Source organism: Rhinopithecus roxellana, chromosome 4, assembly GCF_007565055.1.
Source record: "Rhinopithecus roxellana isolate Shanxi Qingling chromosome 4, ASM756505v1, whole genome shotgun sequence".
In the NCBI taxonomy this organism is placed as follows: Eukaryota; Metazoa; Chordata; class Mammalia; order Primates; family Cercopithecidae; genus Rhinopithecus; species Rhinopithecus roxellana.
The window spans coordinates 82,214,825-82,233,151 of NC_044552.1; the positions used below are offsets into that span (position 1 = coordinate 82,214,825).

At 37.2% G+C, this 18,327-nt stretch overlaps 1 protein-coding gene across 1 annotated transcript in view; it reads left to right on the plus strand.

The window, feature by feature from the left end:
* COL19A1 (collagen type XIX alpha 1 chain) overlaps positions 1-18,327 on the plus strand; it is a 344,672-nt gene that overhangs the window by 312,476 nt on the left and 13,869 nt on the right. The window contains exons 45-49 of the mRNA XM_010371596.2: positions 2,979-3,014; positions 3,147-3,191; positions 6,181-6,351; positions 7,813-7,879; positions 16,855-16,983. Of these exons, the coding sequence (XP_010369898.2) occupies positions 2,979-3,014; positions 3,147-3,191; positions 6,181-6,351; positions 7,813-7,879; positions 16,855-16,983 (448 nt within the window). The remainder of the gene's footprint in view (positions 1-2,978; positions 3,015-3,146; positions 3,192-6,180; positions 6,352-7,812; positions 7,880-16,854; positions 16,984-18,327) is intronic.

Consider the following 18,327-nt stretch of genomic DNA (forward strand, 5'->3'; position numbering starts at 1 on the left):
TTCAAATAGTGAGCTCAGAGAAGATTTGCCTGCAATTTGAGCAGAAACCTGCATAAAGTGAGAAGTCAAGCCATGGGAAGGTCAGGGGACCATTGTCTCAGGAAAAAGAAATGGCTGGGAGAGAAACGAGCCTGATGAGGTCAAGGACCTCATCAAAAGGCATGAAGTCAGGAATGAACGAAGTGAAGGAAGAGTGGGAAACATACGGAGGGAGATGTAGGCGGTGGCCAGACCATGAAGAGGAATGGTTCATTCCAAGCCAGGGAATGAAGTTGGGATTTCATTTGAAATATGATGGAAATCCACTGGAGCTTTTGTAGCAAAGAATGAAAATGATTGAACATTTTCAGGATCACTCTGACATTGTGTGGAGAGTAGGCTGTAGGGAGCAGGGTAGAGGAAGACAGAGCAGTAAGAAAACATCTCCATCATCTCCACAAGAAGTAATGACAGTGGGAACGCCATGAGTAGAGGAACTTAGGATGTACATTGAAGGGAGAGACAGCAAGCAAGAAAACTTGCTGGTAGACTAATCTAGCAAAGTGTGACGGAAAGAGACCAATCACAGCTGTGGTGTAGAGTCTGAGCAACAGTGTGAGAGTGCTGCTGTTTGGTGAAATGGGGCAGACTGAAGGTAAGTAGGTGGGTTTGGGAGGGAGAGCCAAGAGTTCTGTTTTAGATGTGTTCATGTTGAAGTACTAGTAGATATTCAGGTGGAGATGTCAAGTACACAGTGAATATTTAGGAGAAGCCAGGATTGGTGAGACCAATTAGGGTATCTAAACCTGAGCCTGGAAAAGTGGAGTCACTGTGGATAGTAAGGGAAGAGAGCACTTCAACTGTTAGGAAGAGGACCCAACAAAGATGGCTAAGAAACTGCAGCCAGAGAGACAGGAAGATAATCAGGCAAGTGAGGTTTCCTGGATGTCAAGTGAACTGTTTTAAGAGAAAGGAGTGATCAACAAACAGATAAGTAACATGAGGGCTGACAATTCTCTACTGCATTAGAAATGTGGAGGTCATTGGTGGAAGAGATCACCGCATTTTAGTATCTTGGTAAGAATGATCCAGTTGAGAGAGAAAAATTTGATGACACAGGAGAGTGAAGACTACTTTGAGTAGAACTGGTATACTCACAAGTGGGAATGGTCTTAACTGGGAACAGGGGCATGTCACCCTTCCTAACTGTGGGGTGTAGGGGTGCCAAAGTTGGGGTGCAAATCCATGAAGATTGATGCAACTGGTGGAAGGATGGTGAGAGGAGTCTCTTTTGTTTATTAGTGAAAGAAGAATGGAGGTCGTCCAAGTGTGAGGAGTGGGGAGGTGATGATGGAGATTGGAAGAAACAGGAAAATATGTGAAAGAGTACTTCTGGAAAGATAGAAGGGGAGTCAAATTGAGAAATACAGTAGGATGACCTGGTAATGCTGAGGGGGCTGCTTGCAATCTGCTGTTGCACATTTAGGTTGGAACAAGCAAGCAAAGATACATGGTTTTCTTCAGCCAGTCCACTGCTCAGATGCAGACGTGAGGTAGGCAGAAAGTTGGATGTACTCAGGAATGGGGCTCTGCCAGATGAATGAGATGAGGGCAGAGAGCAGCAAATACATATGAGTTATTGTAAAAATATCTGAAAGCAGGGCTTCCCTGTGGATAGAAAGTAACACCTTCCTATACAAAAGAGAACACTCATGATAGTCTTTGATAAATTACTGGAGACAAAAAACAGGTTATAGGGTTACTTCTTTTCTTATATTGTTACCAAAAACATGAACTACACTTTTACACTAGATTTATCTTCTTTTATTCAAGTGACATAGCTGTTTCTTTCACATCCTCTCCTTAATCAGCTTTATCTTTGTTCCTCGTGTGTCTGAATGTAATAAATTCTTTGAACCATACACTTCAGGTAACATGTTCTTAGTTAATGTACTCTCAATAATTCCCAGGATGGTTCAGAAAGGTTGGCGAACTATGGTTGGGTTGTCAACTGTGACAGATTTCAGCGTAATTTATAGCAGTGAAAACACGCAGTTCTTTGCAGTTCCATCCCACAGAATCCATTCCAGCACAATAAAAGTCCCTCAGGCTTTTAGAGGAGCATGTCCATGCAATTGCCTGCTGGCTAAGAAATCATATTCCTCACCTTGATCTTCCTCTTCAAATCAGATCTCAAAAACACACCTGCTGTTGGGCCCTGGGTATTTGATTTGACCTCAAATACTTTTCCTTCTTATATCTCCCAGCCAATAGTTCTCTCAGTCTTAAAATCTTTAAGCAGGACTAGGCTTCATTATCACTTCTAGAACTCCCTATTAAAGTTCAAGAAACTTCCAGTTTTCTAATAAAAAGTAACTATTTAATACTGCCAAAAACCATGATTATATATTTCTTGCTTTTCTTTCACATTTCTGACTGAAAAATAACAATTGTTCTCTGACAGTTTATTTCATAGTAGGATCATACTCTGGCCATGTTATGAAATTTCCCCAGCAGCAACTGAGACCATTTACTGAGAATGATACTCTGTGCTGGAAAACCTGTTAGAAGGTAACAAAAATGTCATACTCCAGCCACCTATGCCATGAGGCACCTTCTTACTTCTCAGGATGACCTAACAGAAGAATAAAAAAGGAAAATAATCTTTGTTCACTATTTATAGAGGACCATGCATTTTTCATGTTATTTCACTTAATTCTTAGTTTTAAGGTTATTTATTTTCCTCACTAGTGAAGAGGCTGATGCTATTGAGGTTAAGTAAATTGCCCAAAAAGGTTAATGGGACTAGTAAGTGACAGAGTCAGAATCTGAACTCAGGACTCTCTGATTCTATTTATTTGTTTTCCATTTTACCACCTTGCTTTACCAAGCTCTCAGTAGAAATATGATTAAGGAACTGTCCTTGAAACTTTACTCTTTTGTTGTGTTTAACTATGTTAATGCAGAATTAGAAATATTAATCCATTTTTTCTTTATAGGGAATAAATGGAAAAGATGGAATACCAGGTGCTCAGGTATGGGAAATATAATTTAAAATAAAAATTATAATGGATACTGCATCCAGAATACCTACCAACATTTAGATCAATCCGACTGATGAAAAATCTTGGCAAGCAGTGATTTTCATGTTGGTATCTCTTTTTCAGGGCATCATGGGTAAGCCTGGAGACAGAGGCCCCAAAGGAGAACGTGTATGTATATTACTATTGTGATTTTTATTCAAGTCTGTTACAACTGTCCCATCATTTGAGTTACACAATTATGTGTGTAGACCCCTGTAAATCACCAAATCTATAAAGGCTAGTGTGTAGGTGATCCAAGATCTCTACTAGATATTAAATATGACAAAGGACTCAGAGCAAGTTATATGGTTACATCTATGTAGTTGGCCTTTATACACAGTCAAGTATACTTTGCTATTTAAATTAGGAAAGCTTTAATATCCTCCTGTCTCAGACATATATCTTTACTATAACCATCACCCATATTCTTTTTATCTAGAGTAAGGTTTCTCAACCTCAGCACTGTGATTATTCAGGGGCAGATAATTGTTGTGGTTGGCTCTTTTGGCATTGTAAAATGCTTAGCAGCATCCATGGCCTTCATCCACTAGATGCAGTAACACCACCATCCCTCCAATTGTGACAACCAAAAGTGTCTCCGGACATCACCAAATGCCTCCTGGGAAGCAAAATCACTGCAACTGAGAGCTGCTGACATACAGAAAAACTAAGTAGAGTAAAGAAGGTGGTGTGAGGGATTAGAGAAATGGAAAGGGTAACTGAAAGTATAGTGAAGTTACTAGTAATGCCAATTATGTTATATGTTTTTGTGTTGTTTGGAGCGTTAATGTCATTATTGCAATTTCTCTTTATTTCCTTTAATGAACCTCAACATTTTCTAGTAGAATTAATTTCTACGAGAATTAACTTCTACTACAATTAATTTCCACTAGAATTAATAGAATTAATTTCTAGTAGAGTCATGCCACTGCAAGAAGTTACTCAAACATTGTTACTCAGTGTAATTCTATTAAGGGTTGCTATTGTATGTGAGTGTGGGCACATATGTTTGTATACTGGTGTATAATTTGCTAACTTTTATTTATTATTATACAAGTCATCCATAATAACTGAAGGAAATGTGAAAATATAGATGATGTAAATTTAAAAGGAAATTTTAAAAATCTACCTTATCCCACTCCACAGAGATAAGCCCTATGATATTTGGACGTATTTCCATCTCTCTCACTCTAATACATAATATACACATATATTTATATGTATTAATATAAACATATACTTTTCCAAAAAGGAGCTTATGCTGTCTTGTAAGTGACTTTTTTCACCTAATAATATATATTGATTATGTTGTCTTGTCTGTAAATATAAATCTGTATCTGCCTTTTAATTGCTGTATGTTATTCTACTCTTTGACTATACCTTATTTCACTTACCTAGTCTGCTGGACATTTGGATTCCTTCTAGTTGTCATAATAATAAACATCACTACAACGAACATCTTTGTACCTAACTCATAAAATAATTTTAATATGTTGAAGATTGCATTTATCTTGCACATGATCAGAATATTAATCATTGATCAAAGTGTGCTAATATTTTTTCTAGTCATCTCAGAAATGTCTCCAAATGTGAGCTGGAGTGAGACCTGTATGCAGATATATTTTTATAACTAAGACAGTAACACTGATACTGGGCCCAACTGCTTTTATTTCTTTCTACATGGCTTCTTTCTATATCAGATTCTATGATTACATAAATCTCTGTAACTGTTCATTTATTTTTATTTTTTAAGTCAAGAGAAATAGAGTTCGGCCTTCTGCAGAGTAGTCGCAGTTAAAAGAATGCTATAATGAGATATAGGGCAGCTTCAAGCATCATTCCATCATATTTGGTGTGAGGATCATCTCCTGGAGTTATGCAACTGAATATTTGAAAATTTATTACTGAAGCAACTGCCATGATCTCTCTCTCTCTCTCTCTCTCATTCTCTCTTGCACAAACACATACAGTAGTAGACACATTCCAGGATAAAAAACAGCATCAAGCAAGCTTCATATCAGATTTAGGCACATCTAATATAACATTTTACTAATTAATTATGACATCTTGTTCAACTGATTCTTGTTTTTTGTTTTGTTTTTTTTTAAGACAGAGTTTTGCTCTTGTTGCCCAGGCTGGAGTGCAATGGTGTGATCTCGGCTCACCGCAACCTCCACCTCCTGGGTTCAAGCGATTCTCCTGCCTCAGCCTCCTGTGTAGCTGGGATTACAGACATGTGCCACCACACCCGGCTAATTTTTTTGTATTTTTAGTAGAGACGAGATTTCTCCATGTTGGTCAGGCTGGTCTCGAACTCCCGACCTCAGGTGATTTGCCCGCCTCAGCCTCCCAAAGTGCTGTGATCACAGGCGTGAGCCACCGCGCCCAGCCCAACTGATTCTTCTATAGTTCATTTATACTATCAAGTAAATGATCTCAGTGACATCCTCCCCCCAGTCACCTGCTGTGATCTTTTCAATGGCTCTCCCTTCTCACCTTCCTGTGGGTATATATTTAGGGCACAGGGATCACACTCACGTGCACACACACACAAACATGCACACACATGCACATGCATACAAGTGTAAAGCACAAATACAGAAAACAAACCTGAAGAGTCTAATAAAGACCAAAGAAACGGGAAAGCCACGGGTGAGGAGAGCACATGATTTAGGAAAGATTTTGAGTGTCCTGAAGTTTTTTTAAGTGAAAAGTCTCAGTAATGAGATCCTCTTGGCAATCTTCCTTTATCATTGCAAAGGAGACCCAGACCTCAAGTGATAGCTGGTATTGACTCTCAAAACTGCCATCATCCTAGATGGGCAACCAAGTACAACTAACATTCTCACTATCTTTTATATATTAAGTACTGCCAAGGTGCCAGGCATTGTTCTGAGTACTTTACTTGGGTGATTTCATTTAGTTCTGAAAATAGCCCTATTTAATGGATACTATTAATATGCCCCTTTGTAGGAGGGGAGGCTAGGACACAGAGAGTTTAAGTTATTTATCCAAGGCCCAACAGCTAATAACTGCCAGTATGAATCCAGAACTTTTGCTCTCAACTATAGCTGATGCTAGAAGAGATTATTCTTTATTATTATTTTTTTCTTAACAGGGTGATCAGGGGATTCCGGGAGACAGAGGCCCACAAGGTGAACGGGGAAAACCAGGCCTTACAGGCATGAAGGGGGCCATCGGTCCTATCGGTCCACCAGGAAACAAGGGCTCAATGGGATCCCCTGGCCACCAAGGCCCTCCAGGCTCTCCTGGCATCCCTGGCATTCCGGTAAGTAGTGCTAAGAGCTTCAGGGCTCCTGACTTGTACCGACCATGTATCCCTTTTACAATACCAGATATAAAGCAAAACTGAGTTTTCACACAATTTTCATACTTTATCTCGGCCACTCTCCTGAAACTCTACTTCAATCTTCAATAAAGCCTGTGTAACTTCAGCTCTCGGTGTTGTGTCAGTAATTGGTATTAGATGCATTAACTAATGTTCATTAATGAAATAGAGCATTCTTGGAATTATTCTGTCCTACAGGAATCATCACTTTATAAGCCCGTCACATTGGATTGTTTTTACTTTTATTTTTTGGCTTTCTAAGTCAGTTTGTTGTTACAAATGAACTAGCACCATTGTGTTAGGGAACCCCACAACAATATTGTTATCACATATCACACAGACAGGATAGAAGAATTTTCAGTGAAGAGTGATGAGGAACCTACCCAGGAATGTTTATAAATTAAGGCTCACTATCTAATTAGGCTCTGCTTCATTCTTAAATTCATATTGCGTGGCGATTTTCCATAGAGCTTCGAACTCTCATCTGACCATCTTCTGTTAGGGTCTTTGTTCATGTATATATCTCAAAGTGGATAGTTGGCAGTGGGGCTTATTGCCTTTGTCACAACCTCCAATCTTCAACATATTGTCTTTAATGCCACACATACACTCCTGGATAATAATCACCAACTATAAAGAGTAATAAAATACTTTGAAATTCTAATCATCAAGAAAAAAATAATAACTCTTTTAAAAATATCAAGGTACTATAATAAAACATCACTGTTATAAATGTTAGATTCTTTGTCAAATGCATGTGGATTTACTTCAACAGGTGGAAAATTCAGCTGACATTATTTGCCTGCTTCCTTTTACCAGATCCTAATTAAGAAAAGAAAATTACTTAATACCTATATACTTGCAATGTGCAAGTTACAGAATAAACTTTATAATGAAATGGGTAAAGCTTGCTTTTATCCCATGAATACAACATTTTTGAAAATAATCCAGCATACTTGCAGTTCTGTTCCAGGTTGTCTTCCATTGAAAATACATTGTATCAGTTAGACATTGACTTTGCCATCCAGGGATTGGTTAGAAGTTAAATTGTGGTTAGACTACTAACATCATGATTACACTTTTTAGATTATTTAACCTTATAAAATGAAGTAATAGGAATGTCTTTCCTAACTGTATAAAGTAATGTGTCTCCATTTAATAGGAAACCTGTTGATACCGCTGATTATGATTCCAGCCCATAGCTTTTAAAGCAATTATGCACTTCAGCTTCTTCCCAGAATTTGGTCAAAGCAACACATATTTATTGCCCAATATAGTCAACTGCCAAAAGCATTTTTCTTGATAAATGGATCTCTACAGAAGTTCCAACCCAATATTTCTATTCTTTATTCATTTGTGCTATGCTCTATTTTAACAGACCTTTTTTTTTTCCTTCTTCAGGCTGATGCAGTTTCATTTGAAGAAATAAAGAAGTATATTAATCAAGAGGTCCTAAGGATTTTTGAAGGTTAGATTTTCTTAATAACATTTTTGAATTTTTCACTGATTCCCACCTCCCATCTACCATGGGGAATCCCTCCAGCAACAGTCTCGAAAGATAGCCATGCCACAAAAACCTTAAGGGGCAGCCCATTTTATAATAGGACAGCTGTTTGATGAAAATTGTTCTTTACACAAAGTTAACTTTTGCCTCCCTGGAACTTCCTTTCATTATACCTGCTCTGTAAAACAACACAGGTAAAGTACTTGCTTGTACTCACGACAGCCCTTTGAGTATTTTTCAATATCCCTCATACTTATCCTTAGTTTTCTCTTTTATGGAGTAATGTGTCTAGCTCCTCCACTATTATCACCCCTGGGAAACGTTTAATTTATAAATGACCCTCATTTACCAAGGAATATTTTGACCAATGCAGAGTAGTGTCTTTTTATTTAGACCAAAATCAGCAAACTGAACCCCCTAGCCAAAGCCATTGCCACCTGCTTTGTACAGCCTACAAACTGAGAATGGTTTTTGCTTTTTGGTGGGGAGCGGTGGGAATGAGTTATATTTTTAAATGGTTTTTAAAAATCAAAAGAATATTTCGTGATACGTGAAAATTATCTGAAATTTGAATTTGTTTCCATAAATAAAGTATGCACATTCCTTTACCTCTTTTCTCTGGCTGTTATCCCACTACAGCAACAGGACTGAGCAATTGTGACAATATGGTCCATAAAGGCTTAAATATTTACTATCTGGCCCTTACAGAGAAAGTTCTGACCCCTGCTCTAGATACTTCAATAATCCATCCTAAGATGTATTGGTTTTTTGAAAAAGGCATCTGTATTATTCTGTTGATGCATTTTGAGTTTTCAGTTAACTAACAGCCCTGGATCTTCCTTGTTAAAATATTTTTAAATGAGGTGTTTATCATTATGGACTGTGTGTTTATTTTTTAAATCTAAGTGTGTGATCTTATGTTTCCTCTTATTAATTTCAAATCATTTGTGTTCATATCTTGTTCCAACCTGAAGATGTCTTTTGGAATGTTGTCTCTTGTAGAGCAGGTTGGCTGATGCTACAACTTTGTGTCATGCTAAATTTCATAAGCACGCCATCATTCTAGTTGTTGATAGAAATGTTGACTAAAAAAGCCAAGAGTCAAGGATTAGGTCTTTCTAAATGCCACAGGATTCTTTCTGTCCACTTGTAAATCATCTTCTAATCTATTATTTAGTGAGCTCTGAATCCATTTCGTTGTCCTAAAACTCACCCTACATTTCTTTGTCTATTTGCAAGGAATTGACAGTATCATGTGATTTTGACAAATGGTTTGCTAAAATCAAAGTCACTCTTCTGAACTGTAAGATTTAACAAATAAATCCATGTTAGCTCTCATGGTTCTTACTTCCTTTGCTTAGCATCCACAAGCCAAAAATAGATTGTTGAATTTTTTAAGGAATGAGATTATAAGATGCCCCAAGTCGATCTTGAGTCCATTGCTTCAAACATGGAATCAGCTCTTCTCCAAGGAGTCTTGATTATTTTAAATAATAATTAGCAGTAGAGACTGAAATCTTGGTGCTTGGATGCACATTATTTTGTTTTATATGATAACTGGAAATCCAGTAGTGTAACACTGGGACTTATAGCTACTTTAATGACAAAACAGAAAAAAAATTTTTGTTGTTGTTGTTTGTTTGTTTTTTGAGATGGAGTCTCATTCTGTCACCCAGGCTGGAGTGCATTGACGCGATCTCGGCCCGCTTCAACCTCTGCCTCCTGGGTTCAAGCGATTCTCCTGCCTCAGCCTCCTGAATAGCTGGGATTACAGGCACCCGCCACCAAACCCGGCTAATTTTTGTATTTTTAGTAGAGATGGGGTTTCACCATGTTGGCAAAAAATGTTTTTTAAAGGTCATGAATTTATGCTGTTGATTTTAATTTATCTTGATCTTTACTAAGTATCTTTATCGTGCTCTAATATGACAGTTAACTAATACATGTGTCCACTCTTTTGTTGACCTACCAGTAATTTTAATATTGCCCTTACGTTTGGAAGTCTTTTCTCCCTTCCTTCCTTCCTTCCTTCCTTCCTCCTTCCTCCCTCCCTCTCTCTCTCTTTCTTCCTTCCTTCCTTCTTTCTTTCTTTCTTTCTTTCTTTCTTTCTTTCTTTCTTTCTTTCTTTCTTTCTTTCTTTCTTTCTTTCTTTTTTTCTTTCCTTCTTTCTTTCCTTTTACCCTTGAATCAAACATTATGGACTACACTCTAAACTTTGCGATCCAAACACTCATTTCCCCCTCAGTAAGTTTGAAAAAAGACAACTGTTTGAAAAAAGACATCTCAGGCTCTTCAGGGGAATACTGAAGAACATACTCATGGCTACATAATTTGCAGTGTTCAGTGCACAATGAAGTGCTGGTGCACTTGTTAAAAAATGATTAAGAATTTTAAGACAGCAATAGTAAAGCCATAAACTAAACATGGGGCCCTATGTGACTGCATAGGTAGCGTGTCCATGAAAGGCAGTCCTGGGGAGAAGACATCTAGGATCTCAGATAGTATCCATGCATTTAGTTGACCTCAACCATGAAAAGAGAAATGCCAGCATATATGTGTTTTTGAATTGCAATCTAAAGTTTTCTTTTAACTCTTAATCTCTATGGGCTCTAGTGTCTTTATTTATCTTTTATCTCAGGGAGCTTTAATCCTGAACTTCAATCTCTTAAGAGGCTTTAGATAAAATCATATATTTAATAGTCAGTAATTAACCCATCTTTTTGGAAGCTGATTAAGAATGTCAGAAAATATAACCAAGCATTTTCAGGGAAAAAAAAAGTGACATGTTGAGATATAGAAAGTGTTCGTTTTACAAGTCCATCAGACATTGGATGAAGGTGTGGCCCCTGGCAGCCTGCCCTGTGCATTCAGCAGAAGAGACACTTCTACTTCCTCCTGGGGAAGGCTCCATGCTGCCCACTCCCAGGCCATTCTGTGGCTCCTCTCAAGAAGGGCTATCAGTCTTCTGAGGAGGCAGGTCAGGGGAGTTGGGCCACTCTCCATCTGTCTTGGGGCAGGCTCACCAGGCTTCTGCTTTCTGAGAAGCTCCTCCTCTGAGTCTGAATCTTTCCTCTCTGAGTTCCTGCCCCTCATTCCTCTGTCAGAGCCCACCTGCCTGGAAGCTGACAGGTGCAGAGTCCTCCCCAGGTCTCTGGCTTCACACCCATCTCTCCTACTGCCTCTCTGTCTCTTCCAGCCCGGCCAGGTCCAGGCGAGTGGCTGGACCCCCACCAGAGCTAGTACTCCCTCAGAAACCACAGGTGTCTTAGCCTCAAGACAATATTTTAAAGTGACCCATAAGGAAACTATTTTCTGAGACTTCTAAACTCTGAGACTCCATGTGTGATATCCCTCTCCTTTTATCTCTCCTGACACTAGTCCAGCAAAACTGTCTTCTCCCAAACAAAACTGTGCCTGACACCCAGAATTTAGTTATTTAGCATTTAAGTTAATTTGTCCCAAGATCATTTCTATTTACTCCATTTAATTTTCCACTTAGAAATCACCTTTTCCATGGCATCTGAACACCATTTACAAAAAAGAAAAAAGAAAACTCCATTTTCACAAATCATAGAGCCCCAAGGTCACAGTTACTGCTTTCAGAAAGCTTTTTCTCTAAAAGCAAAGATTAATTTTCACATGTTAAAACAGTTACAGTTAAGTAGTACAGACAGCTAACTGCTACACTTAAGTAGCACCCGTATCCCTCCCTTTTTCTTAGTGGTTTGACAAGAGACAGTGTCAATAACAGCTAATGCTATCTCTGCTCCATGCACCCCTGCACATCTGCAGCCTCGAGAGCCATTCTCTCCAAGCGGCAAGTCGCAGACTGTCAGCACGGGCTTGAGGGAGTCCTTGGAAGATCCTGCTCTCCAACTTTATCATCCCAAGTGTCCAGATTACACCCTCTAGTGAAACCCTAGACCAGGAAGACCCAAACTTTGAACACTCCTCTTGTGGCTTTTTAACCCCCTTTGGGGCTTCCCAGGTGACTCCACTGATACAACACCCTACAAATCTCACACCTTGAGCTATTTTCCAGACCACCTAACCTCCCTTCAACATCCTGGTGCCCCTTCCCAAACCTAACTGTGGCAGAAAGAGGTGTCTTTTCACCAATCCCATGTCTAGGTTCCAGACTGATCACTATGCACAAATATATATCCTTTCCGAAGTTCAATTAAATTCCCAATTTGATTGTCCAACAAGTCAAGTCCTTTTGCTAGTAAAGTGACCACACAGGACAAGGACAGATATCATCCATGTGTCTCAGCTTTAGGAGGGCTTTCCAGCTGCCAGTGATGCTGCCCACACAAAGAAGGGTCTTGCCAGATCTGAGAAGTTTAATTCTTGCTATTACACTGTCCTATTATGTTTGGGAATTTACATCAACATGCAGGAAAAATTTACCAACCTATGCAGAAATGTGTACTAACATCTGGCTCTCTCGGTTCTTGAGTCAGACATGGGGCCAACAAGCCCACACCTCCAGCTGTGGGAGAAAAGAAAGATTAAAGCTAAGTATTCCTGAACAATGTTTCTGCCTCCAGATTTTCAGTGTTCAGAAAATCCCCTTACCTATGTTTTCTTGATTTTTCATACATATATTTCATATATATATAATGCATATATGTATGAATGTGTGTAAATATGTGTGATCCTGTTTTCTTATTCCAAGGTTGTAACATCTTTTCTTACCTCTCTACAACTAAGATATTCATTTATATATACATATTTGTATATGTACTTATTTATATACATATCATCTGATAAATATACATCATTGATGATATATATATATATATATATATTTATATATAAAGAGTTAAAAAACATATTTTCCACCACATAGTCTCCATTTCTTCCAATTTGCTTCTTTCTGTTTTTTTGGTTGCAACTCTGTTGTTCAGTTTATAGGATTTCCTCAGTGTCCAGTAATCGTTGGATGTCTGCATACGTAAGAGCAGGGTTTTAAAAACCGATTGAAAGCTGTGAGTGAACAGTGGGGCTTGCCAACCTCGAGTTTCACTCAGGGTAGCCCAATTGGACTTTTAAGTGAAGGACCCTTAATTTCAGTGTCTTTAACTCTTTCCTCTCAGTCTGGTCAGATTCCCCCACGGAGACATTCCACTTCCTGCCTGGCTGCGAGCTCAGCTGCTTCAGATTTTCAATTTGGAAGCCTGAGTCTCAATGGAGCCTGGGCTCCTCAGTGCAGAGGCAGACTACTACCCTTTTCAGATAATAATAAACCTTCAGTATCTTGCTAGGGATGGGGACAGGCACCTGCCCAGTTTTATAGAGAAAGGAATTTCAACAACTACTAAAACAGGCTTTCAATCCGTGCTCCTTATTTTAGTTCCCCTCTTTCACCCCCACTTCCAGAGGTAACTTGTACTGCCAATTCTAAGCCTTCTGAGGATTTTGTAGTTTAGATCAAGTTATTCCTCTACTTCTAGTCTAAGAGTTAGTTGTCTTGAGTTTGCTAAGTAATGTATCACTCAACCATCTGGTTCTCAACTTCCAAAATGTGCTGCTATTGTCTCCTTTCATATGCTCCCCCATTCTTGTCTGTTTATGCCTTTAAGAGGATTGTTTTGCTAGGATTCAGGAGGTAGTTAAAGCAGATCTATGTGTTTAATCCACCATCTTTACCCATGATAGTTCAAAGCAACATACTCATAAAGGTGGCGAATGATTCAGACAGAGACAAATGAAATAGTAACCACCTTTGGGTCATAATGAACCACAAAATAAATATGAATCCACCAAATGATACTGTTGAATTAACAGTTAAAAATGAAAATTATAAAAATATCACAGGAAATTACTCTTCTGATATTTTTGCCCTTTAGGAGAGAACTGTATTTAATTTTGATTTCCACATTTAGGAGACATTTATGGAAAAGCCCTCAAATAATGGAACCAAAAAGAGATTTACAAAATAGATTGTGAAGCCTATGAGTAAAAGTTATTTAACCTGAATGCTGATATGTAACAATATGACTGACTTCCCAAGGGAAATACTCATTAACTGCTCTCTGTTTCCATAATGGGGTAGCAAAATGAAATAAATTGAAGTTATAGCAAGAAAATGTATAATCAGACATTTCCATGGGCATTCAGAGAAGATTAATTTCTGTCTTTGAAATATTTACAAATTTTATCTGTGAAATAGTAGACACGGGCCAGATGACATGTGTGTGTTCCTTCCTCCTCTAAAACACGTAGTTTATCATCACATTAATATTAATGTTTATATTATAGTAAGGAGCCCATTCTCCAAAGAAGCCAAGCTTTGGTCTCATTTGTTAGAGTGACTGCTGTGGCTTTGCCTTGGCAGATGGCAAATGTGTGTTTGGTTTATGCATGCTTATATCTGAACTCTTCAATTTCCTGCCTCATTAGAAAGCATAGCCAAAAACAGTTTAATTGACTGAAGATCCCTGAAAACAGAGGAAAAGCAATTAAGAATAAAGGCCTTTACAATTCATTTGGATGCTCTGAAACATATTATTGTCAATTATAGAGCATTAGGGTAGGGTTCAGAAGAGGTAATTACCCTTATGCTAAATGACTGTTTCTGAGTGTATCTCAAAGCCAGATAATTTACAGCTAGAAGTAGTAAAAATAATTTTCTGTTTTGCTAAAAATATTAAAAACCACCAAAGTACTTCTAAATTCAATTCATGTATTAAAGAAGAAAAATTAGTACTGTGAATATTTGTGTTTCAACATTGAAGATATTTAAAGAGACATGTTTCAAATTAAGAAAAATTGTACTGAAATACATCTCTCCTTTGAAGTGCAGAACAACAAATATTATGCAGTTTCAAACTGTGATTATTGAATTTCATATTTATTAGAAGGCCCCAAGTTCGTAATTTGATGTAATAAAGATATTATATGTACATTCAATATGATGATTTGTAAAACTAAAACTATATATTAATTACCTATTTGTTTTATCTATTAGTTACTAGAATAAGATGTATTAATATCAACCAAACATCCCAGGTAGATAGTGAGGTAGTAATACTGGAGGGCAGGTGATTTCATATCACTCCTTGGGACCAGCATCCATTAGATCCCTGTTGGCCTCCCATTCATCCTTCAGTCTACAGCCAGAGATTCTAGTCCTGTGCAGGTTGTGGTATGTTTCCATTCTGCTTGCTTTGTGACATGAGAATGTGAATGTAGGTGATTGCTTTTTGGATAATGACAGTCAATGCTTTATATCTATTGGGGCTTTTCCCTTAATAATTCTATATGAAAAAATAATTCTTTTTCTTTCTTAACCAGTATGGGCCTACACTGTTTTTAGAGGATTGTTTTAATTGAAAACTCATGGGAAAACAGATTTTCCTCAGAAGTAATTTACTCTTTATTTTAAAATTTACATAAAATAAAAGATACATATCTGTTTAAGTATGCCTTTGCAATTCAATTAAATCAACTAAACTGAGTGAAAAGACTGGAGAACGTGGAAGTAACTCTTTACAAGATCTATATGATTTGGGCTTTGTGTTTTCTAACCGACGGCTATAGTTTCTACTATGTTGTCTGTCATTTGGTCTTTGCTTACAAAATAAATACTAATTTCCTCAGTAAAAAAAAAACTTTTCTGGAAGATTTGTCTGCAGCAAACTCAGAGTGAAGTTTTTAAATTAAATATTCATTTCTTACGACACACATGTATCTTTGAAAAACTACGTGTAAATTATTTCAAAATAAAACCATTTAAATTGCTAAGAGATTTTTGAAGAAGTTATGCAAAAAGAAAAAGAAAAATCAATGTGGTTAACTTCTTATCATGGCAAGGATAGCGCCTCCTCAAGTTTTCTGTTTGAAATCTAGTTGTTCATATATTAGATTTTTTTAATGTGAGGTATTCCAAATATAAACAAACCAAGCAATTTTAAGAAAGACTCCAATGATAGATCATATTTATAATGGCCCTGGAATGAGTTAATGATTTTACCAAAACTAATTTTATATAGTAGTAAAATATTCTATATGCTTTTTTTTTTAGTTATCTGTTGCTGCATAAGAAAATACCTCCAAACTTTGGTGGCTTAAAACATTTATCTTACATTTCACATTATAAACATTTATTATCTCACATTTTTATGGGTCAGGGAATTGAAGTGTTGCTTAATTGTATGGATCTGGTTAGGATCTCTCATGAAATTGCAGTCAGTATGTCATTCAGAGCTACAGTCATTTGAAGGCTTGACGAGGGCTGGATGATCTGCTTCCAAGTTCATACACGTGGCCACTGGCAAGTAGCATCAGTTCTTCCCCACGTGGGCCTCTCCACAGGACTTCTTGGGTGCTCTCACTCCATGTCAGCTGCCTTCCTGCAATGAGTGATGTAAGAGAGAAAGCAACTAGGAAGCCACGATGTCTTTTATGACCTCATCTCTCTAGTTGCCCACTGTTAATTCAGCCTTTTTCTTTTCACTAGAAATGAAAAGTCATTCAAAAATAGGAGAATTAAACTCCAACTTTGGAAGACAGTGTCAAAGAATTCGTGAATATATTTTAAATCACCACACATACGTTCACAACCTTACTGGAAAGTGCCTTAAAGTTATTATGAAATCATTTTTTAATGTGAACCTAAACTCTCTCCACATGCCATTACCACAGTTTAGATTCCATGCTAGTGTTCTGTCCACTAGATGGTTACATCTCAGAAGCACTGAAAATTCTCAGACTTTCTGAGTGACACAGCTGCTCTGCATCTATACACAAACAACTTTGTGCAATTGATTTTATTTGTGTAATCAAAAAACTCAGCAGTCAGACCAGTTGGTAAATTAGATGTGCTTAAATTAAAAATTAAATCTTTTTATTTGTTTGATTTCATGTATTTTGAAATTTTTTGACATAAAATATTTCTGTTCCATGATATATTATTTTTTCTTCTATACATGAAGAGAGGATGGCTGTATTCCTATCCCAGCTTAAGCTGCCAGCAGCAATGTTGGCTGCCCAAGCTCATGGGAGGCCTGGGCCACCAGGAAAGGATGGGTTGCCTGGGCCACCAGGAGACCCTGGACCCCAAGGTAAGTCTTCAGATGTAATATTGGCTTATTGATTTTTAACCTTCTGTATTTATAACATGTTAGTCACAGTTAAGGAAAAAAATATGTATGTATATATGTACTTTATATATTATATATATACATATATGTAATATATAAAATGGTTTCATATGTAATCTCTTTATAATATTTGACATTCTAGAAGTAGATGTTTAACTATTACTACTTCAGATTTAAAACCAAATGAAAGTTACCTGGTATTCTAAATGTATTGTAATAATAATATTTGTTATAACAATAACAGCAATAATGTGTGTTTATATATCATTATTATCTAGGAATCTTAGAATTTTTTAGGCCTCCCCTTTTGGTGTAAGTTAAACAAGTCTCCATCATCTTAGTATCTTAAATAAACTGGGGAAAGAGTTTTAGGAGACTCAACTACAAATAGTTATTTGGTTCTAAAATATATTTTTAAAAAATTTTAGAATCTTTCTGCTTTGAATAGAGCTTGTGGATGGTAACTTGAATGGTAAAGAATTTTTCGCATGATTTCTAAAGTTCTTAAAACCCAACTTATATTGGCAAAAAATTTTGTTCCACTTACGACAACTTGACAAGAGACATTATCTTAAGTATAGCTTAACTAAATTAATCTGACAAGGCCATTTTCTAGAAATACGATTAGCAATCCAGCAAAGTGGCCAAATAGGCCCAGGCTTAGAAGAGTCAACAATTCTGAAAGGGAAATATTAAATTCAGTGAGTATATATCATGAAAGATAAGACCAGGAAAACTGCTTCTTATTGTTAACAATGAAGGATCTCAGGTTCCTTCCTTGAAATAATCAAAAGCAACTTGTATAAAGAAAAGAGGAAATTAACACTAAAATAAGAATGCAGTCCAAAATAATATATACACAAAGAAGTGTTTTTCTGTCACCAGTTTCCTTCCTGCTGCTATTCTGTAATATTGAGCCTTGTTTTCTGAAGTGTCCCAAAGTGATTGATGTGCCCTTCCTCTTCTGAAGGAGCAACACCTGTTCAGTTCCCAGCAGCAGTGCCTGTTAGTATCCTAATATAACCTTGTAACCTATAACCATGATTGCCAAGCCTTTGCGTTTAATTAGCACAATATAAAACAGGAACAGTTAAAATCTCTCTAGTTTTTTTAAAACCATACATATATTCCACCATTATCTTTAGATTATAGTGAAGAGAAAATAGGATGAGGAGCAGCCCTCTGGTATACACTATTGTGTAGAGGGGGCTAATTATTATCTTTTGCTAGTTGGGTCTGTTCTGAAGTCAGAGTATATGAGACTGGCATGCAGATCTCGAAAGCTCATCTGAAAATGTGTAATGC